Genomic DNA, 26,765 nt, shown 5'->3' on the forward strand with positions numbered 1-26,765 from the left:
GAAGGTCAAAAACAAAATTGTGAGCCTATTGATAACTGTTCCTACAAAAATAAATCACGTGCATCTCACAAGATGAGAGCACCGTGTCACTTATACAAGCAAAAGTGACCACCCGTACTAACTTCATAATGGTTGCAAATAGGAAAAACCATGCAGATGTCTTCAGAGGAAGATATAACATTGACACTTATTGCCTGTCCATGTCTGTGTATCCAAGCCTCTCAAGTCAGAAAATATAAGATCCCTGCTCATCATAACATCCACCAGCTGCTTGTTATGAGTGCTTTAACATCCTGCTTTGTTAAGCTCTCATTCTCACAAGTGTCAGCACATAAGAAAGATTTCAAGGTCGAACAGTGCATGTGTGACATGCACCATGATGACAACAAAGATCAGTGCTATTCTGTTCAACACAACAGAAATCCCCCATCTGTAAAACACTCTCAAACTAGTGAAAACCATCCCAATGGGTGTGGGTGAAGCACAAAACTATAAGCTTCATCATCTCCTAATGTGGCATGCAGTCTTTACTTATACACACATAATAGCTGTGTGTTTTTGGCTTTTAGGTCATAATTTTACACTGGGAGATAATTATTATAAATAGTCCCATAGCATGCTGTAATTTATAAGTAGCAGTTTTCTAACGTCCCAGAGACTCTCGTTTTCTGGTTTGGCACAGATGTGGGGGCTCCTTCTTTTTGCTGAAAATGGATCCATTCAGAGCACATCAGGTAAGCAGAAACAGGAAACCACAGACTTGTGTCCATTTCACTTAATTCAGAGCACAATTATTTCTGAAAACAGACTGAGGCAAAACATTTTTCCCTTTCAGTATAAATTTAATCTGTATCCTTCATAATAATATCTCTCATACACATACAAGTCGATACTGATAATCCCTGTTATTTTAATTACGATATCAGCTTATAACGTTTGGTTTAATAATTACACTGCTTAAGAAATATAAAGCAAAGTAAGTTTTCCATTGTGCTAACACTTAAAGCATTTCAACAGAGTATGGTCAGCTATAATGGATTCAAAATTTTAATTCCAAGAAAGATATCAAAGTAAAGAAATACAATTTTCACATAATTCAAACTAAACCACAAAAACTTGCTTTTTGGATTAAGTGCATCAATAAGTCTCTGTACTCCTTGTAAAACTTAAACATAAAAAAACTGAAACCTGATGTATCAAGAGTGTTGCTCAATAAATAAAAGCAAATCTTACTGAGATAAGTCTATATAAATCTAAATAAATATGAGCAAACCTAATGTTGATACATTCAAAAACTAATGAAAATTAATCAAGCCAGCCATGTTAAATAGGTTGTCAGTCTTGGTAAATAGGTTAGATTCTCCTCAAATAGATTATTTTGACCCAACCCAGATCGTTCGTTCGTTCGTCGTCTTCCGCTTATCCAGGACCGGGTCGCGGGGGCAGCAGACTCAGCAGAGACGCCCAGACGTCCCTCTCTCCAGACACCTCCTCTAGTTCCTCCAGGGGGAGCCCAAGACGTTCCCAGGCCAGCCGAGAGACACAGTCCCTCCAGCGTGTCCTGGGCCGTCCCCTGGGCCTCCTCCCGGTGGGACGTGCCTGGAACACCTCCCGAGGAAGGCGTCCAGGAGGCATCCGGTATAGATGCCCGAGCCACCTCAACTGGCTCCTCTCGATGTGGAGGAGCAGCGGCTCTACTCCGAGCCCCTCCCGGATGGCCGAGCTCCTCACCCTATCTCTAAGGGAGTGCCCGGCCACCCTACGGAGGAAGCTCATTTCAGCCGCTTGTATCCGTGATCTCGTTCTTTCGGTCATGACCCAAAGTTCATGGCCATAGGTGAGGGTAGGAACGTAGACCGACCAGTAAATTGAGAGCTTTGCTTTTCGGCTCAGCTCTCTCTTCACCACAATGGACCGGCACAGCGCCCCCATTACTGTGGCAGCTGCACCGATCCGTCTGTCGATCTCCCGCTCCATTCTTCCCTCACTCGTGAACAAGACCCCGAGATACTTAAACTCCTCCACTTGAGGCAGGAACTCCCCTCCAACCTGAAGAGGACAAGCCACCCTTTTCCGGTCGAGTACCATGGCCTCGGACTTGGAGGAGCTGATCCTCATCCCAGCCGCTTCACACTCGGCTGCGAACCGCCACAGCGCATGCTGTAGGTCTTGGCTAGAGGGGGCCAGCAGGACCACGTCATCCGCAAAAAGAAGAGACGAAATCCACTGGTCCCCAAACCAGACCCCCTCCGGCCCTTGGCTGCGTCTAGAAATCCTGTCCATAAAAGTTATGAACAGGACCGGCGACAAAGGGCAGCCCTGCCGGAGTCCAACATGCACTGGGAACAGGTCCGACTTAGTGCCGGCAATGCGGACCAAACTCCTGCTCCGCTCGTACAGGGACCGGATGGCCCCTAATAAAGGGCCCCCGATTCCATACTCCTGGAGCACCCCCCACAGGGCATCACGAGGGACACAGTCGAATGCCTTCTCCAGGTCCACAAAACACATGTGAACCGGTTGGGCAAACTCCCATGAACCCTCGAGCACCCTGTAGAGGGTATAGAGCTGGTCCAGTGTTCCACGGCTGGGACGAAAACCACACTGTTCCTCCTGAAGCCGAGGTTCGACTATCGGTCGGACTCTCCTCTCCAATACCCTGGTGTAGGCCTTACCAGAGAGGCTGAGGAGTGTGATCCCCCTGTAGTTGGAACACACCCTCCGGTCCCCCTTCTTATAAAGGGGGACCACCACCCCAGTCTGCCAGTCCAGAGGCACTGTCCCCGACCGCCACGCAATGTTGAAGAGGCGTGTCAACCATGACAGCCCTACAACATCCAGAGACTTGAGGTACTCAGGGCGGATCTCATCCACCCCCGAAGCCTTGCCACCGCGGAGCTTTTTAACCACCTCGGTGACTTCAGCCTGGGTGATGAAAGAGTCCAACCCCGAGTCCCCAGCCTCTGTTTCCACCACGGAATGCGTGATGGCAGGATTGAGGAGATCCTCGAAGTACTCCTTCCACCGCCCGATAATGTCCTCAGTCGAGGTCAGCAGTCTCCCGCCCCCACTATAAACAGTGTTGGCAGAGCACTGCTTCCCCCTCCTGAGGCGTCGGACGGTTTGCCAGAATCGCTTCGAGACCAACCGGTAGTCCTTCTCCATGGCCTCACCGAACTCTTCCCAGGCCCGAGTTTTTGCCTCTGCCACAGCCCGGGCCGCAGCACGCTTGGCCTCACGGTACCCGTCAGCCGCCTCAGGAGTCCCACAAGCCAACCACAGCCGATAGGACTCCTTCTTCAGCTTAACAGCATCCCTTACTGCCGGTGTCCACCACCGGGTTCTGGGATTGCCGCCACGACAGGCACCGCAGACCTTACGGCCGCAGCTATGGGCAGCAGCATCGACAATAGATGCAGAGAACATGGTCCACTCTGACTCTATGTCTCCAACATCCCCCGGGATCTGGTCGAAGCTCTCCCGGAGGTGGGAGTTGAATACATCCCTGGCCGAGGGCTCCGCCAGGCGTTCCCAGCAGACCCTCACTATGCGCTTGGGCCTGCCGAGTCTGTCCGGCTTTCTCCTCCTCCAGCGGATCCAACTCACCACCAGGTGATGATCAGTGGACAGCTCAGCCCCTCTCTTCACCCGAGTGTCCAAAACATGCGGCCGAAGGTCTGATGATACGACAACAAAGTCGATCATCGACCTCCTGCCTAGGGTGTCCTGGTGCCAAGTGCACTGATGGACACCCTTATGTTTGAACATGGTGTTCGTTATGGACAATCCGTGACTAGCACAGAAGTCCAATAACAAAACACCACTCGGATTCAGATCGGGGAGGCCATTCCTCCCGATCACGCCTCTCCAGGTGTCACTGTCAACCCAGATCGACCGAACAGAATCTATTGATACAACAGGATTGCTTATTGCTGAACGAAGGACAAACTATGGAGCTAAATGGGGCCATAAAGTTTGTTCAAAAGAAAAAAATTTGAACCTGAAAAATTATTTTGAACCTCCCACAAAAAAATTTGAAAACTGTAAAAAAAAGTTTTGCCACTGAAAAAAAACTGCTGTGAAACTGGAAAAATAAAAGTTCAAAACTACTTTTCAGATTCAAGTTTTTTTTTCGAACTTGCAGATTTTTTTTTCAGCTTCAAACTTTTGGCCCTGTTTTGGCGTGGGGGGCGGGGCCTCAGATCATGGGGGGGGCGGAATCATGACTGACAGCTCAACACAGCGGCTGAACAACATATTCCCAGCTGTTGCATTCAGGGACTGTCGGAACTGGAATTATCTGTAATACATCATCGATATTCTATATATTTGTGATTGGTTTTGAAAGATAACATGCTTCACCGATAGAAGCAGCTTACGTGAATACACGACGCGCATCTCAGAGGAGAAAATATGATCTTGACAGATTTGCACAGCATTTTAAGTCCTTGTTGGAGATTTCCCATGCTCTCAACATAAAGCAAAAGAACCGCCAGACTAAGCGACGGTATGAAACCAGATGCAAAACGAGCCGGTATTTTCCAAATATCCTTGCATAATTAAGCCTGGACTTGTTTTCACATGGACTGGACTCTGGTTTCGGTTTCTGGTGCATTTTTGATTAAAACGTGTTTGGTCTTCATTTAGTGAAGTGACTCAGCCAGGGGCAAACTGGCATACGGGGCAACCGAGGAAATCCCCGGTGGACCGCTGGCTTAGGCATTTCTTATTTTGTGAATGTTTAGTTTTTAATAAACACCTTTCACCTATGTATATGTGTATATATACATATATATATATATATATATATATATATATATATATACACATATACATATATATATATATATATACATATACATATATATATATATATATACATAAACATATATATATATATATATATATATATATATATATATATATACACTTTTATTTTTCCAGTTTCACATCTGTTTTTTTTTTCAGTTGCAAAACCTTTTTTCCAGTTTTCACATTTTTTTGGGGGAGGTTCAAAATAATTTTTCAAGTTTAAATTTTTTTCGTTTGAACAAACTTTATGGCCCCATTTAGCTCCATAGTTTGTCCTTCGTTCAGCAATAAGCAATCCTGTTGTATCAATAGATTCTGTTCAATCGAACTTTATGGCCCCAATTTAGCTCCATACAATCATTATGTGGAAATTTGTTTCATATCCCCTTTTCCAATATTTATTTTTCCTTATGAACCAATTATTTAACAAACCTAAACTGTATACTTTTAAGTTATGCGAGCAAATCCCATTTTGGTCAACTAAACATGTGCTCATGTTTTTGTTTGTTAAACAATTGTTTTAACGCCACAACAAACATGACAGGATCCAGGCAGATTACATGACTTTAGCTGAATTCAGCTACAAAGGTCCTAACACAGAATGGGGGGTCAAAATGGAGTAGGGATGGGTGGCGAATTCGGTACTTTTAGAGGTACCGACCGAATTCCTTCGGTACTATCGAGTACCGACTCACGTGTCATCAAACGGTACCATGTTTCGGTACCAAAGCGCATCATAGTGACACTGAGGAAGTGAAAGAGTGGGTGATTTTCCATGCCGGACATGAACACAGGATTCCATACACAAGAGCTTAATGACGTCACCAGCTGCTGGTACGTTCAAAAAGCAAGTATGGCTGAGAGAAAGCACTCGAACGTTTGGCTCCATTTTTCAAAGTGTGATGCAAATGACGCTTGATGCAATATTTGCGACATGAAGTACAAGGCCAGCACAGGGAATACTTCTAACCTGAGGAGAACCTGGTTAAACACAAGATTTTTATCAAAGCTGCAGAATGCACAATTTTCAAGAGCATCAGATCGACAGGCTGCAGCTCCTGCATTCAGCACTGTTAGTGCACCTGCATCCACGAGCGACTCGTCTGCAGGCAACAGCAACGATGCAAGCAAGGCAGCCGCATCAGCATCTTTGTCTGCTCCTGGTGAGTAATCCTAGTGACATGACGACTGTGGCTCAGCAGGAAGAGTAATTGTCTTGCAATCAGAAGGTTGTGGGTTCAATTCCAGCTTCCTCCTGCCATATGTTAATGTGCCCCTGGGCAAGGCTTTTAACCTCAAGTTGCCTACCGATCTGCGTGTCGGTGTATGAGTGTTAGTGAGTCCAATTGGGTGAATGTATCTAGTGTAGACCGCTTTGAGCGGTCTGTATGACTGGAAAAACGCTATACAAGTTCAGGACATTTTAATTTGCATTAGTTATTATCAGCTCGGTTCCTTGTATTTTGTAACATTAGTTTTATTTGACATTTATTACCACAAAAACACACACAAAAATACAGACAAATGGTACTGTTCAGTACCGGTATCGATTCCCAGGTACAGAGTATCTGTAAAGTATTGGTTCAACGGTGAAAGGTACCCATCCCTAATTGGACCCATCAATATTATGACTCTGATCACAATCCCATTAAGACTATGGGATGTAAGGGGAAGACAGGACTGCAGAACAACACAGTTTACAAATGAACGATAGCAGGCACTGCAGTAGCACAGTCAAGCAGAGCAGAGGCACCAGATGATCCTCCAGTCTAATGAGAGAAATATGTTAATTGACAGAATCTGATGCACATAACATGCTGCAGATAGTGAACAATAGATTACTTGTATTTGAAGCACTGAATGCAGTTGGACCGCCAGCATGAGTATAGCAACACAGAGCTCAGCCAAATACAGGAGAAATGCCTGACACATATCTTACGCATACTGCTTAGGCGAAAGCCACAGAGTTGCAGGACGCACCCATTCTATTCTGCACCCTGCTTGTGATCTCAGAGGATCATGTTGCATAAGTTGAATTACAGAAGTGATCCGTAGAGGGCTTGTGCCTGCATGTTTATTGTGAAACTATGATCTGAAAGAGGCTTATGTTTTAAAACTTGCAGCCATCATTTTGGAACCGTACAGTATACCTCAGCATCATCTATGTCCTGCTTATCCTGCAACTCCGTTTTACCCTTTCATCTCATGGCCCTTATGGCTTTGTGATTACCTCCTTGGGTGGATCAGGGCCATAATAGCAAAGGGTTAACTGACCTCCCATTCCAGTTGAACGGTTACAGGTGATCCCAGAGGCGTGCAGAACAAATGTAGATCATGAGCTGAAAGTATGATCTGAATGTGGCAAGAGTTGCTGCAGATAAAATGGAAATCACTGGCTAAGTTTATTTCCAAACAGACTAAAAGAATATAAAACTAGGGCTCTACAATAATAGGAAAACATTTCATTTAAATATTCTTGCACAATATTGCGGTGATGCTCTCGGTTGGGATTTTTTCCAAAATCTTCAGTTTTATTTTGTAACAAACATGATGATCTCACCCTTTTCATGGAACTTTAGCATCAAAGTAACTATAAATTATATACCAAGTGTAGACATCAAGGACAGTGAAACTTCATCCACATGAACAAATATATTACTGGCATGATGCTTAAAAATAATACCTTACCAAATACGGCATCAATGCATCCTTCTGTGATGGCAATATTGCACCCATTTTTTTACTGCAGTGATAATGTTGATTGATCTATTGTTCAGTGCAATATAAAATCATAACGTAGGAGAACATGTTTCTTCTTCGGCTGTTTATACAAGGTTAAATTCTCATCATTCAATGCTTTTCTGCTATTTCTGATCCCTCTAGGAAGGATTTAGTTCAGACCATTTATGTGAATTCTCATAAATTCACAGTCATTTTTGTCACATTTTGCTAACATTAATACTTGTTCTTCACTTCAGCTAGATAGAAAACATTTTTTGTTAAATTTGCCAAATTTATGCTCTACATTCATAAGTCTGGTGCATCATTCTAACAGTTTGAACATTTAGTCTCTGCACACATTTAACTTATGTTTCTAAGGATCAGCAATGATTAGAAAATTCAGTCACCGAAATTAAGTTCTCAATATAACGCTGGTGAGCAAGTGTAATTAACAGCTCTTTAAAAATCCATTTTTCTCTGAAGAGCAAAAAAAAAAAAATCAATACTTAACTTCAAATGACCTTATTGAGTTAGATAAAAGGCTTTATTGCAGAGGCTGGGTCAGGAGCGGTTGAGCTAATGTATTAGCTGCGCAGTGGGGGATTAAAGGTGAGGACTTGTCTCAAAATCTTACAAGACATCACAAAGCAGCAGGTCACTAACCTGAGCCTTCCTGGAGACACAGAGGGGATTACAGCAGCCAACCTCTGCTGAACTGTGCCTGTACCCAGACGTAAAGACAGGCTCTTTATCACTCAGCGGGTCTGAGCCCATTCTATTTCCTCTTTCCTGGCTCTGTGACTCTCAAACAAGGCTGGAGCTGAAACCTGCAATGGTCCCAACTCTATGCATTGTATTCACAGGGGACCAATTTGCACAGCTAGGCCTTGTCTGAAACACTATCAATTAGGAGCTGCTGCGTTTATCATCACATACATTACTGTAGAAGCTGCCATGGTCACTGGGTTGAGGTCTGTCCCTCAGGAGAGGCAAAGAGGATGAAATATATGGCCACAGTTGGGCTGACCACTAGACTAATCTGAAAGGACTGCTGTAATTATGAGTCTCCTGAGAAACTGGCAGTGTGGCAGTTCCAATGTGTGAACACGGTGCTAACAGTCAGGAAGGTGCCCTGCCCTCCTTCTCCACAACAAAGTAAGACACTGAGTCCAATCAATATTTTCAATCTCTCAGGATCAATTCAGCATCTGAGAACAAAGAAAGACATGCTGGCTGTGACCAATATGTATAAATGAAAAGTCAAACTTTGTGGTCATGATGGGTTCTTATGTACGTTGTTTTGTAATTATGAACAGAAATCAAGGCTTGCCTTTAAGGTATAATTTGATTAAAGTCTATTTACAAATTGGCCTCTTGATACACACTGAAGCAACCTATAAAACCACATCAAATGAAACAAGCTTGCTGATTTTATTATTTTAAAATTTACAGCAGGGTGCACTGTGAAACATGAAAGCTCTGCAGAACCTACTACTCTCTTTTTAAAAAGTTCACAGTTTTTATGTGAAATAATTATCTTTATTTGGGTTGCCTAAATTTGTTTGAACATTCTATTCAGTATTTTATATATATTTTTGTGTTATTTACAGTCTTTTGATTTAGTTTTTGTGTGGTGTACTCTTGCTATATGATCTGAAAGACAATAAGTCTCATTTGACTTTGACTTGATTTAGAAAAGGATATGGTTTCAGCATTAGATCATAAAACAGCACTATTATGATCATCTTACAGTGACTGCTACAGGCCTTCTTTGTTTCCAGGGGTGCAGTTCAGCGCTAAAAGACCTTTCTCCACACCAGCACAGAAAGAGATGACAGACTGTGTTGGCACTAGAGTGTAGTGACTGTGTTCATGTGAGAGCACAACAGCGGCATTAAAATTCCATTCATATTTTGATTATACAAAACTGTACCATCCAGTTTAGGCTGTCTCATCAGAATATAAGTATTTTATCAGTCGGATATTGTGTAATTAGTAAAAAAAATAACTGCAAAGTTTCTGTAAATAGAGCATCAAAATTGACACTGCATCTTTAAGAAACTGGAGTCTGACTGTGTTTTTGTCAAACAAAAGCAGCCAATTGGGAACATGCAATCTGAAACCAGAAGCCTGGCTCTGAGGGCCTCACACAGACCTCAGAGAGCAGGGACACACCCCGAGTACTCCTGATTCATACAGGCATGGAGCCACAGCCTGCTATCTAACCATTCACTGCACACACATCTACAGAGAGAGGAAGACAATCTTCAATGCAGTCAAAGGGATCCGTTTGTTCAGAAACTTCTCAATACATACTTTAAAAATACATTAAAACAAAAGGGTTGCTAAGAAAAACCTGCAAGATGAAATAAAAATAGAAATCGCACCCATAAAGATTTGTATGGAGACACAGTCCTATAGATGGAAGGTACTATGTCGTCTCTTTGTATGAACATTTGCAAGGAGTAGATCCACCCCTAACTCTAACCCTGATCCAACAGATTACACAGAGACCATGTGCTATTGTTCTGCATCATCTAAACCCAAACCAGAGACTTCTTTGAGATTCAAATAGATGGTAAGCTAAAACTTCAGTAATAAATACAGTGAAACTGACTTGAGCTCAAATAGCTTACATTCACTCTGCAAAATAATAATTTGTTAAAAAGTGGGATGAGTAGTGAGTGCTGGAAACAGTCTATCTATGTATGTCTCTCGTACTGCAAACCCACAATTGCAGAACATCAAAACCAAAGGTTTGTTGAAATAAGCATGAAAAGAAAAAGCATGCTTGAACAGGTGATAACTGTTTTGCATTGCATTCGGACAATGAATAATGCATGACTGTTTTTTAAGTTTTTCTAACTCTTGAGATCAAGAGGAACACAAGCTGGGGTGATACTTTAAAATTTTCTACAGCCTGAAACTATGGTTTAATTTAACAAAAACCAAAATGTAAAATTTGTCGCGTTCTGAGGTTTAGAGTGACCAAAGCACAGACGAGCTCGGCAGCTGCATGTTTAAAGGAGTCTTCTTCTTTTATTCAAAGATAAGTTCAAAAGGTTTTCGAAACGTAGTAAGAATGTAGCAAAAATCACTGCAGGTACAAAAACACAAGTCAAAACTCCAAAAACTTACAGAGCTGACTCTGCAGGAACATAGTAGTCAAAGCTTTAGGCGAGGATAGGTGAACAAACCAAACAAAAACAGAGAGCTTATGAACAGAGGGAAGTGGAGTATAGACCAATGAGATACTGAGGCAGGTAATCAGATGAGAATGGAAATCAGGTGTGGACCAGGCTATAGAGAACTGAGGGAATCTGGATGGTGTCTAAGGTGACCGGACTAGAATACAAAGGGAACATGAGAGAAGCTAGGCAATAACATAACCCAAGGAACCTGACTCAAAAACAAAACTATAAATAACAAAACTCAGGGAAACAGAACTAAGCAAAACTATAGACAAAGATAATAAACCAAAAGAGACATAAGAACCTAGAATAATCATTAACTAAAGTAAACTGAGAAACTAGAGGGAATAGAAGAAACACCAAAACCTAATAATTGACAAAGAAGCTATAAAGAAACCCTGACCCTAAATAAACAAAACCTAAACCACAGAAAGGGAACCAGGATGACGAGAAACAGAGAAAATAAACTAGTAAACAAAGAGCGCAAGTGAACAAATACCAAAACATAAATAAACACAGATATCCTAAATGGGAAACTAAACTAGAAACTACAAGGAAGAGAAAGGAGCTAGAACAACAACGAATATAATAATAGTCATAAGAAAACCATAACAAGTAATAGAAAAGAAACCACTAAAGGAACTTAGACAAAACCCAAACTAAATGAAAGGTCGAAAACACAAAACCACAACAAAGACCAAAGATGTCACTTCACGACAAAGTTCTGTTAAAACAATGTAATATCGTTTATGTTCTTTGGATTTTGGTTTTAGACAGCTGACATATATATCGTTACCAATTTCAGCTGTTCTTCTTTGTTCTGTAGGAGTGGTTAGTACTGCTGCCTTACAGTAAGAAGCTCCCAGGTTCTAATGCCAGTTTGCATGTTCTCCTCATGCATGCATGGTTTCCCTCTGGGTACTCCAGCTTCCTCCCACAGTCCAAAACCATGACTAGTAGGGTAATTATTTACTCCAAAATTGCCCTTCAGTATGAGTGTACATGGTTGTTTGTACCGTGTGTCTCTGTGTTGTCCTGTGATGAACTGGTACCTGTCCAATGTTAACCCCACCTCTTGCCCAATTACTGCTTGAGATAGACACCAGCTCCCCGTGACCATGCACAGATAAGCTGGTCTGGATAAGGGATGGATTGATGCATGTGTGTTAAGCGAGGATTTAATTATGGTCAACATCACAATCACCTTTCAGAAGTTACTGCAATTCATGGTTCGGTAGAAACAACTAAAAGCCAAATTCTAGACAGTTTAGAGTCTTCATCTGGAAAGTTTGCAGCCTGCTGCATGATTTACTCAGACTTGATTAGCCCAATATACTAGTAAGCTGAAAACAAGCCCTGGGGGGAGGGGGGGGCTGGGGGGGGTTGCCAATTCTTCAGTCTTACAGTATGTTAATAGCATTTAGATTGAATGCTTATCAATTTATCAATTGCTCAGATAACTTGGTTCCACATAGCAATTGTTTGCGGTTTGTTGCACCTTTAATTCAAAAATGTGAAAAAACTCACCCAAAAATGCATAAAAATGCCCTAAATGGTTTCACAAGCCTGTCTAAGTAGACGGTACAGCCATTAACCACAGTATATTTTAGGAATGCTTGTAGAAACAGTATTGAAAAACAAATATGGCCCAGCACTACCTTGTGTGATATATGTGTTATATTTTACCAAGCATGAACTGTGACCATTGTGGGATTTCATGCATCCCCCACTCACTCTCTACTAACCACCTAAACGTTTCTACACCGCTGATCAAAAACAAGCAAAGAAGTTTTCAAACTTCTGCATTTTGTCATTATAAGCCATTCTTCCATGGCTTTGGTGTAGATAGCTTTACATGGTATCTTTGCTGTATTTATTTTTTGCCATGCCTACAAGAAAAATATTTTTTTGTATGTATTTTTTTGTGAGACTAGTAAGGAGTGGTAAACAACATATTTTACATCTGACTGCATGCACCAGGTTCTGACCAGTGTACCATTATTTTCTAAGGAAATACATGTACTGCTACTTTTAAGTGACAGGGGGAGGGGCCATAAATGTGAAAATGTTTTTTTAATACAATAATAATTTCATTTAATTTAAGCTTTTGAACAATAGCTCATAGATTTTGTCTCTAATGTTGCTTCATAAAACCTTGCATGAAAACAGGGGAATTTTGAAGTTTATAGTGATTACTAGAATATAGATGTTTGCCCTATATTTTATTTGTGGTAGTTTTACCACAATGTTAATTCCTAAAATACAGCAAAAAAAAAAAAAAGTACATTTCTGTTATCACATGAATATTCACGACCAAGAAGTGAGAGGTTGAGGTGACATCATGCTATACTGACACAAGACGGCTGAATAAGTAGCTTACGGTGTGGTCTTAAAATAAAAATGGATTCTTCATTTTCTTCTCATAGCTGTATTAATACCATTTACACTTTCAAAAATGACATCTTTTAAGAAATGCATAAAATAATTTGACTTTTTTCACCACCATGGTGTGTGAAAACACTGTAGTCCTTTATTGACAATAGCAGGTGAGAAAATTAGGGATAATACAAGAAGTGTGTGATGCCTTTCCTGCAATGAAGTTCCTCACACTCGATTCCGAGTGAATGCAGGTGACTCAGCGAGCCTGAGATGATCCCAGAATTCCTCATTATCTGCCCAGCAGGGGGGATCAGGTCCGCTCGCTCCGTCTCAGAGCATGCTTGGCCCGATGAGACGAGCCCCAGAGGAGCACAGCACTGGGCCATCAGGGGCAAGCCAGGTCTGCTCATTATATCTAACTCATCCTTGGCATCTCTGCAAACCAAGTGCCACTTAGTTCCCACAGGAGGGGTCTGAGCTGGACCTCTGATGAGATGGCAGAGCAAACAGCAGAATGATGATAAGAAATGCATTACATCAAAAGACGTGTGGATGGAGGCATAACATCCAAACGTCAAACGATATAACATGTGGTTTTGGTCTTTTTGTAGTAAGTCTGTTGTAAAACTAAGACATAAAATTAATGATTTGATCACTGTCCTGCACCCTTTTATTAAAAAATTTTAATAGGGACTGTTAACAACAATTGATCTTATCTAATGTATAGAAGAAAACTATCATCTTATAATTAAAGCACTAATAAATGGTACTAATACTAATAAATAAATAATAAATCTGCATTAGTATATTTATTTGTCCATAGATGGAATAAAATCCAGTTTGTTTCTGCCGAGAGAAATTTGACAATGGTGTTTAGTGCCTGGGTAAAGCAAATACATAACCCAATGAATAAACATACAATTTGAGTGAAGCGTGTTGTGTCACTTATCAACTCTATTTCTAGGATAAATGAATGCAGCCGCGCACAGCAGGTAAATTATGCAACTGCAGCATCTTGGGCCTTTGGCTAGGCGGTAGTGGCCTCCATTTTGCATTACTTTTTTCTTAAACATATTCTCCTAAGTAAACTGTGGGGCTAGTGTAGTAGTCTATGCAGATGTAGAGTCTTCCAGTGCTGCCACAATTTGCCCTAGACAAAGCACACAGTGCCAGCTAACACTGGTCTCGGCACATTCGAAGCCCTTTAGGCAACCACCACAATAGGCTAAGAAGCAGAAATTAGAAATTGTTTTGTACTGCAACACAGTTGCTATAGAGACTGTTGCTAATTAACTGCACTCTACCCCAGGATAACAAAGGGCTTAAGGGCACTCAGGGCAGCTCTTGTGATGAGCTCTGTGCATGGAACACTATGCCATCCCCAGAATCTCTAAAATACAAAATACCTGTCTTCTTGATGCCACCATTTACTTCAGATGCCATGAGAGTTTTTCTTTGGTACTTTGTGTGTTCTTTAAGGGCTACAGCCATAGCCTGCACCATGATTAGAAGAATCCTTCAGCAGCAATGGGACAACTTGTCAATTTATGTTTAAGACATAGAAACGTACCAAAATGAAAGGCAAATTTACTGGTGCATTTGATGGCATCCAAATCAAATCAATCAAAATATTTCCACCCATTAGTTTGGGTTTTTTGGCAAATACACATATTTCCAAACTCATGAATTTATCTTTTCTGAAACACTGGAAAAGTATGATAGCTTTATTTCAGTCAGGTAACCAATGGTATGCAGCAACAAGTGGTGAAAGATTACTTACTTTAAACCAAAACCTGTAAATGGGTATGAATAATTTGGGGCTTAACTGCAAATTTACATGTTGGAAGATATACATTTTGTCCAGAATAATTAGCAAAATGCATTTGACCTAAAATACTACTGAAACCCCTGACTGGTCATATAAATTTTTATCCATCACACAAAACACACAAAAAGAAGTACACAGTACTAATGTAAATTAAATTAAATACTTCTGGAGTTCTTTCTCAATCTACTTTTTTTTAATCCAGACTTATGATTTATTTCTGTATGAAATAATTAATGCAGCACACTGTTCAACTTCATCTCAGCTGGCACAACTTGAATACAGGGCTCCTTTCAGAAAGTGTTACCAAAGTACTCGCTGTCATCCAAGTCAGACTTGAAAAAACACTCAAGTTAAAAACAGTCACTCACAGTTATTTTAGAGGAGAACAAGAAAATGGAACAAAATGTCCAAACTCATAACAACTCTAATTTCACTGTCATTTTTAAAAAGGTAATTTAACTGAGCACTCTGATTCAGAGTGATCAGCTGCAACACTGTCCCTATCTGAAGGGCTAAATGGCAAATTGTCTACAATTTTGAGAACATATTGTATTCTTTAACAACGTTCCTCATACAAAGTATAATAGACAAATGGTGACTTGATGAATGTTGGGAATTGGTAATGTTTCCTGTTACAAGACTGCTGCTAAAACACAATAACAGTTACAAAGCCCACTGGAAGAGCACCCAGTACTTAGCAACACTTTACCTCCAAATTTTGATTTACCGTGACAGTACAAAAGCATTATCAATAACAAAATAAACGTTAAAAACATCCCAGTTTTTTTTATTTAGGAGTTATTTTTGCCATTTTTATTTTGTGATTCTCTGTCTCCTCACACATCAATTTTTGAAGAACATTTTACTGGTGTCTGTTATATTTCTCATGTTGTAAGAAAGGGACACAGCCTGAGGTGGCAGCTACTGGTGGGACATCTGTTATTATTAAACTTTTCCTTATACAGGTAGTCTCATTGAGACACGAGTTCTCATTTACAAGAGAGACCTGCTAGAGCCACAGCACATCTTGGAGGACAAACCTCTGAACAACGATGCAGATGTTTTCTCAGCACGCACCACAAATAAAGAAAATGCCTTTCAGTTTGCTCACCAGGATTTGAAAACACAAATGTTTTCTGAAACAAAAACGAGATACATCTGGCGAGGTCAAATGATGAATGCTATTTAAGTTGGTTTAAGTCGATGAGTCACAATTATGTCAGAAAGAGCATCATTTTATATGATTTTTTTAGAACAAATCAGGGAGCTGCACTTGTATTGAGCAGAAAAGAGCCCTCCTTTTAGCATTGTTTATATGTAACTCTAGAATAACATTAACCTGCTTTAATCCACAGCAAACAGCCGGCTTTTTAGGCAGCCCTGCTCTGTTTGGGTTGGAGAAACTGGAGGAAAAGACCGTGGGGGGGAGGTGTTGTCTGAGCTTACATCTTTGTAGTGGCCACTGAGAGGTCTCAATGGAACTCGTGAAATTTACATTTTGTTTGGCCAGAGGGGTCGCATGACAGCTGCAAGCTAATGCTCAGCGGGATTTTCTGCTTTCACTTCACACTGACAGGCTAAGAGATAGTCCAACACCACAGAAAGAAAATATTCACTCTTTCCATGACATCAACCAGCCAGGAATGGGGTGGGGGGAGTGAGAGGGTGAAGCAAAGAGAGGGGGTACAGCTGGTGGCAGCCATGGTACCATCTGCTTCTGGCTAATAGTTCATGTTGCTTTACTCGTAAACTTGCACTCGAGTAAACCACGGATGGTGGCTGAATGGTCACCATTGCAGTCTTATCATACTTCACTGAAAAGCACAGCTAAGGATGTAAGAACAGTCCAATATCTGGAAAATATCCATGCTCACCTTTTGGACATGCAAATAGGTACTTACATGTTTTGGTCTTAAGAACAAATACATCTGTGGTCTAATTTTACTGCAAGTACACAAACCTCCCCAATACCAAGAAACAGCCCTAAACTGCCTGAAATTATATTACTTGAAAAATGAGACAAAACCCTTCACTGTGGTAACCACCAGATTTTGTTTCCGTCTGATGGAGCCATTGCAAGTTCACTCTGAATGCTAAACTTATCATGTTTTTGCCCCTAGCTTCTGATGAAGAGAAGATTGTCATGTTGATATTCTCAACCAGATTCCCAAAAGGGAAAGAAGACAGTCCAATAACACAAAGCCCATTTTTCTTAGATTAGCGAAAAACAGATAGACTGAAGCTTAGTCTTAAACTCACACACATTACACACTTACCATACATCTTTCCCTCATCTGACAGGATGATCTTCCTGCGCCCACATGGAGGATAGATGGCCAGGGCCTCCTGGAAGCTCTGCTCTATGTCAGGACTCCAGACCCCTTCTGCATCATTGTCTACAGGCTTGTCTGCCGAGTCGCTCATCCGTTCCATGTCCTCGGCAGGGCTCTCGCTGCCGCTCCAGCTGCTGGGATCAATCTTGGCGGTTGGGATCTCCAAGCAGAAGCCTGGAGCAGACTAGGGAGAGACCTGGAATTCCCAAATGAGCACACAAAAACCCAGTTGTCATTAAACAAAATACAGCACAAGAGACCCATTTGCAACAATGTACAGTACTTAGTGTTGGCTTTTGAGAAAGGAACAGAAAATCAAGCATGGACAAAGAATCACACGGATTTGATTCAGAGTGGATACTGGCGTCTATGGATTTAAACATGTATTTGCAATAACTATACAGTAAATCAAAGAAGAACAATGTGATGGTGGGCAGAAATCATTTATTGAAGAATTCAGCTTTCATTGTACAACAAATAATTATTGAGAACAGCAAAATATAAGATGTTAAGCTACTAGTAATTTTATAATCTGCCAGACTCACACAGTAATCACATCTTATGAAACATTTGATTTTTCAATTAATATAACTAACACAAACCTATATTTGGTACATTTGTGGACTTTCTTTGCACTTTGGCAAAAAGGCTTAAAGTCCAACTCTAAGTACGAGACAGGACTTGTATGAATATTAGAAAGATGTAAATCACACATTTTGCATTTTAAATAATTTACAAAATACATATTGCAAATGTATGATTGATTTTTTTTATGGTTTTACTCATTCTACTTTTATGAGACACTAAACTAACTTGTTTAGGAACAGTATAATGCTTTACAAAAAACCTTAAGCATTGGCAGAGACTATCATTGGCTAAAGTGTATAAATACAAAGCTATTAAACTGATTAAATATGGGAAAAGTGACCACACAAAGATCTCCAACAACCATTACACCCACTCATGTTTCATCTTTTTTTCTCCTATTACAAAAAATACAGGAAGAAGCTGGAGATGAAGCACCTCACCAGGAAAGTTTAAATAAAACAATAACTGCTTTATTTATAATTGCCATTGTTACTTATTGATAGTTATTCATAGCCAAACTAACTTTTTGTTGCACAAAAATAGGAATCATGCTACTATGTGTGTTATGAACAAGATCGGGGTCCAGACCTCCACTTCAGGAACCATTGCTTTAGGCCAGACTGGATTATTTATGAATAAATAATTGGTACTGAATACATAAAAATACAAGAATTGGGTCTAAAGGAAGAGGAACATCATTTTCTGGAAGGCAAGATCTTTAACCCATTTCTACACCTACTTCAGGTAACAAGTGTTCAATGAATTAGTTTAGTTTTAATTGAACAACCAATCTTTAGGGACTAATGGTTGCATTATCCACACTTGCTGCAATTTCCAGATCAATGTAGCACTATATTTGTTTCCACTTCATACAGACTGTGCAAACTAAAATGTTATTTAGCCTTCTTATACATTTTTTTTTAACCTAAACATGCAACACTGATTGCATATTGGGCCATGAGCTCAGTCAAACATTTAAATGTGCAGTAAGAGGACTGACTTAATCATGTATTTACATTTAGGGAAAGCATACAATGCAAATATAATGAGATCTGATTTTAGAAATTATACAGTGTATTAGAAAGACATTTCATTAAAAAAAATATTAATGTTCCAGATGTCAAACTGTTACTGCTCTTATGCTTAAGCCCAATTAACAACACTTTAATTTATTCAATTTATTATCAATCCACTGATATCAGTTTCTGTTTTTAATCTCTCCTGTTTTCCCAGACAACTGCTTCCACTGTGAGAAAGATCCCATTAAAGCAGCACATGCTGTCAGGAAGCAGGAATAGTAGCATATGTTTCTTCCAACATGTCAGTTGATGAGGGGGAAGGGGGGAATGGGAGCAAGCTGTTGGGGGAAAAAAAACCTCCCAGAGAGCAGAGGGAACTTTTCCTGAATTTCGTTTTTGTGTGCTGTCTGCTGACGCTGCAGAACTAACAAACTGATGAGGGAGGGGAAACATTCCCATTTCAACCACTAAAAACCTGGGATTTTTTTCTAGATCTGTGCCTTTCATCCCAGAAAAAAAATCATGAACTGAGCTCCTAATCACATCCAGCTTCCATTTTAGAGCAAGGTCTGAATCCAAAGAGGGTATTTGAATGTACACTATACAAGCCAATATAAAATATGACAAAACGTCTTGAAAAAAATATTTTCCACCTTAACTAAAATTCATATACTATGTCATCAGTAAGAAAACTATGTTGTCCTTTTATGCTCATATGAAATATCTTTGCTTTCTGTTAATAAAAAGCTGAGAGAGAGGGTGAACTTCAGACAGACTGTCAGTTTATTGTAGAGATGCAAGAGACATACAACTTGAATGGGTGAATTCTCATGCTTACTCCCGATTTGTTGAAAAGTGAGTACATTTTTATGGTTCTCACTTGCTATTTTGCTAGGGGTTTGGTTTAGGACTAAGGTGTGAATTGATTTAAGGTTAGGCTTAGGGTTAAGTATGTACTGGTAATGGTTAGGTCTAGGGGTAGGGTCAGTGTTAGGCCATAGAAAGGGTTGAAAATGAATGGAAATCAATCAAAGTCAATGAGTCATTGCAATGTCCTCACAACATATAGTAAGATGAGAGAGAGAGAGAGAGAGAGAGAGAGAGAGAGTGAGAGAGAGAGAGTGTGTGTGTGTGTAAAACAAAAGGTTTTAACAAAATATGCATTTTTTGGGCTGCTGAGGAAGCCAGAATCTTTGCAAAAATGTCATGCATGCACATGAAAAAGCTCCACACAGAAACCTTGCATGTCTGCAAGATGAAAGTGGCAATCGTCAAACCACCGAGGAGCAATCAACTATAAGTTACAGGATAGAACTTGCAGGTTGTTTATAGTGGGTTGACAGCGCTTTGCATCTCTTATTTTTCTCTGTTCATTTATAGGTCGGTAGTCTGATTTTACATAGGCTGAACACTAAAGGTTGCTTTCAACAATTCAATGTACTGACAATAGCTATCCACAATCACTTGACTTACAACATGATCATCGGCTGAGTCTTAAAGGTTTCTCAAACCAAGATTTCAAATTATTTTCAAATATTCATCAACTTAAGCTCTTTATTATTGTCATGGCAATGTGTAATATATATATTTTTTGCAATAAACTGAAGACTCAAAAAAGCCTGTGTGAAGGTGATCAACAAAATGTTACACAGCTGTCTTACATGTTATGGCTGTTGTTTACCTGTACAAAAATGTTTGTTGATTCGTGGGCAAAAGTTGTCACCAATAGTTTTATTTTTATTTTTCATCAACTGAATTTGAAGAATAAACATCAACAAGATGCTTCTGCTGTGTTAAACATGTGAATAACCTAGCAATTTGCAATACAAGCTGTTTCTTAGTGCTGCAGAATCTGCAGGCTAATTACGTCTGTCAAAGGAAGGTATGAATGTCATCCATAGAAACACTTGTGGCTTAAAAAATAATTGCATACTTCTGTCTTTGCAGGCTGCACACCATAGAAATGGCCTTATTTGTAAGACGCAGTGGTAAGAGACAGCACACAATGTGAGAACTGAATGCGGTAGCTAAGCAGAGTAGTAGGTGTGACATGGAATTATAGGAAATTACACTTACCGTGAGATTACATAAACCACTCACAAACGTGGAATCCAGCTCCTTAAATTAAGAGAACCCATTTCACCCATCAGACGGCGCAGGGTGATGAAATAGCAGATGAGAGGTCTCAAATGTAATTTTCCATGTGGAGTTCTTTTGTGCTGTTATTTCAGAGGATGCAATAATGATTCTGTGAATGACTTTTGTGCACCTCATAATGGCCCACACAAGCTAAGGCCACAATGTGCAAAACTGTAATTACAGTGTGATTTCAAAACACGACATTTTTAAAATGTTATAAAGACATATCCTGGCCTCTGCATAAGTATGACAGCAATGTCAGAATTATTCCAATTTTATGCAAGTAACTAACTACGAATATCAACAGTGACAAAGTGTCACAATTTTATTTTTTACCACTGAAAAAAACCAAATAAATTACCTTGAAAATTGCATGTTTATGGAATGCAACCTTTTACCGAAAAACATTGTGAACCTTTGAGGACCTTCAAATGCAGTTCATCAGACAAAAAGCAAAAACCTCTGAATTCATGCAAAATAAAAGTAAAGTTGAGACGTGTCACAACTGTTGAATACATATTAAAATCATGCACAGAAGTTATAATGCAAATACATTTTTCAAAGATGTTTTTGAAAAAAATTGCTTGTATAATCATAGACAATCCTATTATAAACTATGCAAACATTTCAAAACTAACGCCTTTCTCTGTATTAGTTTTTCCCTAATGTTTCCGAGAACAAAATAGTTTTGCCACTAATGTCCAAGAGTCCAGTAGACCCTAGAAAGCTGACTTGTGCTGCCTTTGTTATTGACAATGGCCTTGTGCTTATTTCATGCCTCTTTGAACTGACAGGCGTAAGTGCCATGAGTCTGTCTGATATTATCTCTGTCAAACATGAGGCCTGTATCCAACTACCCAGCAACCATCGGGCCACTACAAGATCAATCTTTGTTTTAGATTGATTTACAGGTTCTGTCAAAGCACCCCTCTCTACCTGTGTCAGCCTGAGAAACGGTAATAGCAGCAATAAGATGTAAACAACAGAGACACCGGCAGTCCAGCAAACAAGCATAGCTAAAGGTCTTCAACTCTGAACAACAGAGCTGACTATAAATCTGAATGGCAAAATCTTCCCTTTTTAAGACACATCCCTCCTCTGCCTGTAATATTAGACTATATAAAAAAGACAATTTACCATTCAAAGATGAAATGCAATGACAGCTCAGGGAGCATCTGCCTATCAAAAATTTGCAGTGCATTCCAGGCGGCGTGAGTCCATGTCATGGCGGCGTGGAGTGTGAGAGGAACACATAAAGCTCAGGAAATTAAAGCTGTAAATAAAGGTCTGTCAGATAAAGGATCTCCTGACAGTTATGAGAGCAGAGCAGGCCGGGGGCTGGCTGCTGGCTCGTTCAGGACGCGTGCGGATGGGCACGACAAAAACAAATCATAGTGATGAGCGTGAAGGCCACCATTTGCATTTGCTGCAGCCAATTCCCAATGACTTTCTTCTCTTTCCTTCTCCTTCTCTAGCCATCATTTATCCCCTTGTATCTCTCTTTGGTAAAATGTTTTCTGTAAGCCATGTTATTTTTGTTTCCAGGAAGATCCTCCACACTATAAACTCTTTTGCTGAAAGTAGTGTCAATAAGATCTTAATTGGCATTGTCAATTTTACAAGATCCATTTTACGTACAAACCAATTATTTATTCTGTGACAATCAGACTTCAAGTATTTTACAAAGATTGGTTAAAAATCTAAATAAGCACATCAGCCCAGAAAACCGAAAATTAGTTTTGACCAGGAAAAATTCTTATCAGTGCTATTATACTTACAATAAACACCATGTATCTCACATTTTTCCTAAAGACACAGTAAATAATGCAACTTTACAGATTATTTATGTGTTTTGATTTTTTGTTTAACTGAAATGTTAAAGATTATCAAATTTTTAGTATCAGAAAAAGTCTGGGTAAATAGAAAATACAGGTTTTAAATGTTGAGTTCATTTATAAAAGGGAAAAAGTTAGTTGTTAGTTGTGTTGCACAACGCTCTCACTTCGCTTATGATAGCCTGATACATGGACGCCAAGTGCAGTTATCAGGTATTAAAGACGGCGAGGGGCAAAAAGAAGCTCAAACAAAATGACAGAAAGTGTCAAAAGTGTCAGATCACTTCAAACTTAACAGAAAAGAAAGCGCAGTGCAGTCTGTAAACTGCAAAACTAGCATTCCATATTAGCACATCCTCCATGCAGCAACACCTGAACAGAAAACATCTGCTGCAGAATCAGACCCACCCCACCCCCATGACAATTAGTCAACTTATGCTTTGAAAGCACACCAGAAAGAGTAGTGTCTATTATAATTATGGAGTACCAAAGCCTTAGAAATGGCTTTATAACTCGTTACCAACTAATAGATGTCAAAGACATTCTTTCCCATCTATTGCTGAATTTCTTTAGACCAGGGAATGAAGCATTGCTTATTGAGATCGTTTAACCTACTTCAAGTTGGCAGAGAGGTTCTATTTCTAGAATTGCACCGCTCAAGGTGGCAGCAGGTTGGAGTAGCTCTGTTACTTTTATTCTGATTAATTCTTTTTAAAAACTCAAATTCGGGCGGCGCTGGTGGTGTAGGGGCGAAAGCGCGCAACCATATACAGAGGCTACAGTCCTCGAATGGTGGCTGTCCCGGGTTCGAGTCCCGGACCTGGCGACATTTACCATTTGTCTCCCCCTCTCTCTTTCCTGTCTACCTACTGTTGAAAAATGGAAAAATAAAGGCCACTAGTGCTGAAAAAATATCTTAAAAAAAAAAAAAAAACTCAAATTCCTCTTTTGGTGGATAAAATTCTTTTTTTGGACGATTATCCTCTCCAGTATTGGATGCAGTGCAGTTGCAAGGATTTCTGCTGACACTTTTTAACTTTTTAACATTTGTTCTGATGCGTCACCATGGCAACAGAGTTGTTTTTTTACAACCGGGAGCAGCTGATTAATATCTTAAAAGCTCAAATAATACTTCAACTACAACCCCAAATCCATGATTAGTTGAAAAGGAGGCGGAAGTTCAAGCCATCAATTATGAAGGGCAATGTGAAATCATTGGGAAACAAGTTGGATGACCTCCAAGCCCTACAAAGGACCCATCCAGAGTATCTGGAATGCAGTATTATGTGTTTCACTGAGACATGGCTGCAGGATCATATCCCTGACTCCAGCATCTCCCTGCCAGGCTTTCTGACCATAGGAGCAGACAGAGATTTAAAGAGGAGCAGCTAACGCAAAGGAGGTGGACTGGCAGTACTTGTGAACAACAGATGGTGTAATCCAGGACATGTTACTGTGAAGATTCATCTCTGCAGTCCATATATTGAACTGTTAGCAGTAAATTTTCATCCATGTTACTTACCCAGAGAGTTCACCGGTGTTATTTTGGCAACAGTTTATATTCCACCTTTAGCTGTTGCTGACACTGCATGTGATGCCATCAGCTCTGTTGTTGCTAAGCTACAGACAAAACCCCAATGTGTTTGTTGCAATATCTGGTGATTTTAACCATGCTTCACTCTCTGCTTCACTTCCAACGTTTTAACAGTTTGTCAACAGTTTCCTGCTCTACCAGAGAACAAAATGTTGGATTTGTTTTTTGCCATTGTCAGGGACTCATACATCTCTGCCCTTTGCTTCCCCCTTCCACCTGTGGGTCTCAAGAAGTCATGTGAAAACAACTGGAAAGACAGAACCGGAATAAGGGTGCAGGTCCAGATCGTGGTCCAAGTCCTGAAGGCCTATGCAGAGCAGCTCTGTGGTATTCTGTAGCACCTCTTCAGCCTTAGCCTGACCCAGAAGGTTCCAGTGTTGTGGAAGACCTCCTGTCTTGTTCCGGTACCAAAGAAAACTCACCCATCAGTCCTCAATGACTATAGACCTGTTGCCCTGACATCTCACATCATGAAGGTCCTAGAGAGACTCCTGTTGGCCCACCTGAGTAAGCAAAAAATAAACTATCAGGACACCCATCAGTTTGCTTATCGCTTTGGAGATGGAGTTGGACATGCCATCATCCACCTGCTTCAACAAACCCACTGTCATCTGCCAGCAGCATAGTGAGGATCATGTTATTTGATTTCTCCAGTGCATTTAACACAATTCAACCTGATTTGCTTTGTCAGAAACTCCAGAAGACTCAAGTGGAGGCCACAGCAGTTGCCTGGATCACAGACTACCTGACAGACCACAGTTCGTGAGACTGAAGACTAACCAGGTAATTAGCACGGGAGCACCACAGGGGACTGTACTCTCACCATTCCTTTTCACTCTGTACACCTCAGACTTCCAGTAAAAGACAGACTTCTGTCATCTGCAGAAATACTCGGATGATTCTGCAGTCATGGGGTGGATCAGAGACGGAAAAGAAGCCGAGTACAGGGAGCTGGTGGACTGCTTTGAGCTATGGTGTGGAAAGAATCATCTCATCTTGAACATGAATGAAAGAAAGGAGATGATTGTAGATTGAGCAGAGCAGACTGTTGGGGAAGCCTAGGACCTTCGGTGTTTGCAACAAGATGCTAAATATCTTCTATAAGTCTGTTGTGGAGAGTGTGATTTCTTCTGCTATCATCTGTTGGGGAAGCAGATTTAGAGTCAGGGACTTGAAAAAGCTCAACAAGCTAATAAAGAAAGCAGGCTATGTTCTGGCGACTCCTCTAAAATCCCTGGATATCATTGTGCAAAGAACGATTCTTCAAAAAATGAAGAACATATGGAGATCCCTGAGCATCCTTTTCATGAGACTGTCATAGAACAACAGTGTCTTCAGTCAGAGTCCAAAGTCCAAAGACATGTCTGTTAGGTTAATTGGTAACTCTAAATTGCCCTTAGGTGTATGAATGAGTGTGTGCATGGTTGTTTGAGTGTTGCCCTGCGATGGACTGGCAACCTGTCCAGGGTGTACCCCGCCTCTCGCCCATAGACTGCTGGAGATAGGCACCAGCTCCCCTGTGACCCACTATGGAATAAGCGGTAGAAAATGACTGACTGACTGACTGAATTTAAGCAGTTCTGGAAGGCATCAGGTCCACGTGTTTCTCTTGAAACTGAACCAAAAAAGGTGTTAATCACAGTTAATTCACGCCTTAACAGATAAGATAGTTTTTTTCCCCTTAATAAATAAAAATTTCATTTAAAAACTGTGTTTAGTATTTACTCAGTTTCTTTCTTTGACACGTGACAAAAAGAAAAACAAAATAAATCTATAAGGGGAAAAGTACTTTTTTACACCACTATATGCTAAATTTTTATTTCTTTATTATTTGTCACTGTTTTCCTCTCTTAGTATGAGTTGATTCTGCAACGTCACATGATCAAAAGTGCAGGAATACCTAAGGTCATGTTTATGTATATCCCTGTTTTGCAAGGTTAAACAGTATGACTAAACCCAAAAGATCAGGAAAGAAAGTTCCTGAAAGTTAATAACCTAAAAAATCCGGTTTTGATATAACAATATGCCTGATAATGTATAAACCAGTGACTGGTTTAGAAAAATGGTAACGTCAGATTATTTGGAAATGTTCTTTAATTTAATTTTTATGTCTGTGACAGGTCAGTAGTTTAGTAGTAGTAGTAGCTAAATATGTCGCTAATTAGTACTTTTAAGACTACATATTTACCCTACATGCTCTAGAAGAATTAAGTCTGTTAAAGTATGACGGTGACAATATCAATCTAAGATCCTTGTTGAATTGTTTCAAATTCGCCAGATCAAACAGAAAAAAAGAAGGTATGGATGGCACAGCTCCCAGCTGCAG

The 26,765-nt window shown here is 40.2% G+C and overlaps 1 protein-coding gene across 5 annotated transcripts in view; it reads right to left on the bottom strand.

Moving 5' to 3' along the window:
* tead1b (TEA domain family member 1b) overlaps positions 1 to 26,765 on the bottom strand; it is a 66,161-nt gene that overhangs the window by 31,634 nt on the left and 7,762 nt on the right. For all 5 annotated transcript variants that reach the window (XM_047363078.1, XM_047363080.1, XM_047363081.1 and 2 more), the window contains one exon: positions 17,208 to 17,460. In XM_047363078.1, coding sequence (XP_047219034.1) covers positions 17,208 to 17,364 — 157 coding nt within the window. In that variant the 5' untranslated portion in view covers positions 17,365 to 17,460. The remainder of the gene's footprint in view (positions 1 to 17,207; positions 17,461 to 26,765) is intronic.

This window comes from Girardinichthys multiradiatus, chromosome 4 (genome assembly GCF_021462225.1).
Source record: "Girardinichthys multiradiatus isolate DD_20200921_A chromosome 4, DD_fGirMul_XY1, whole genome shotgun sequence".
Taxonomy (NCBI): Eukaryota; Metazoa; Chordata; class Actinopteri; order Cyprinodontiformes; family Goodeidae; genus Girardinichthys; species Girardinichthys multiradiatus.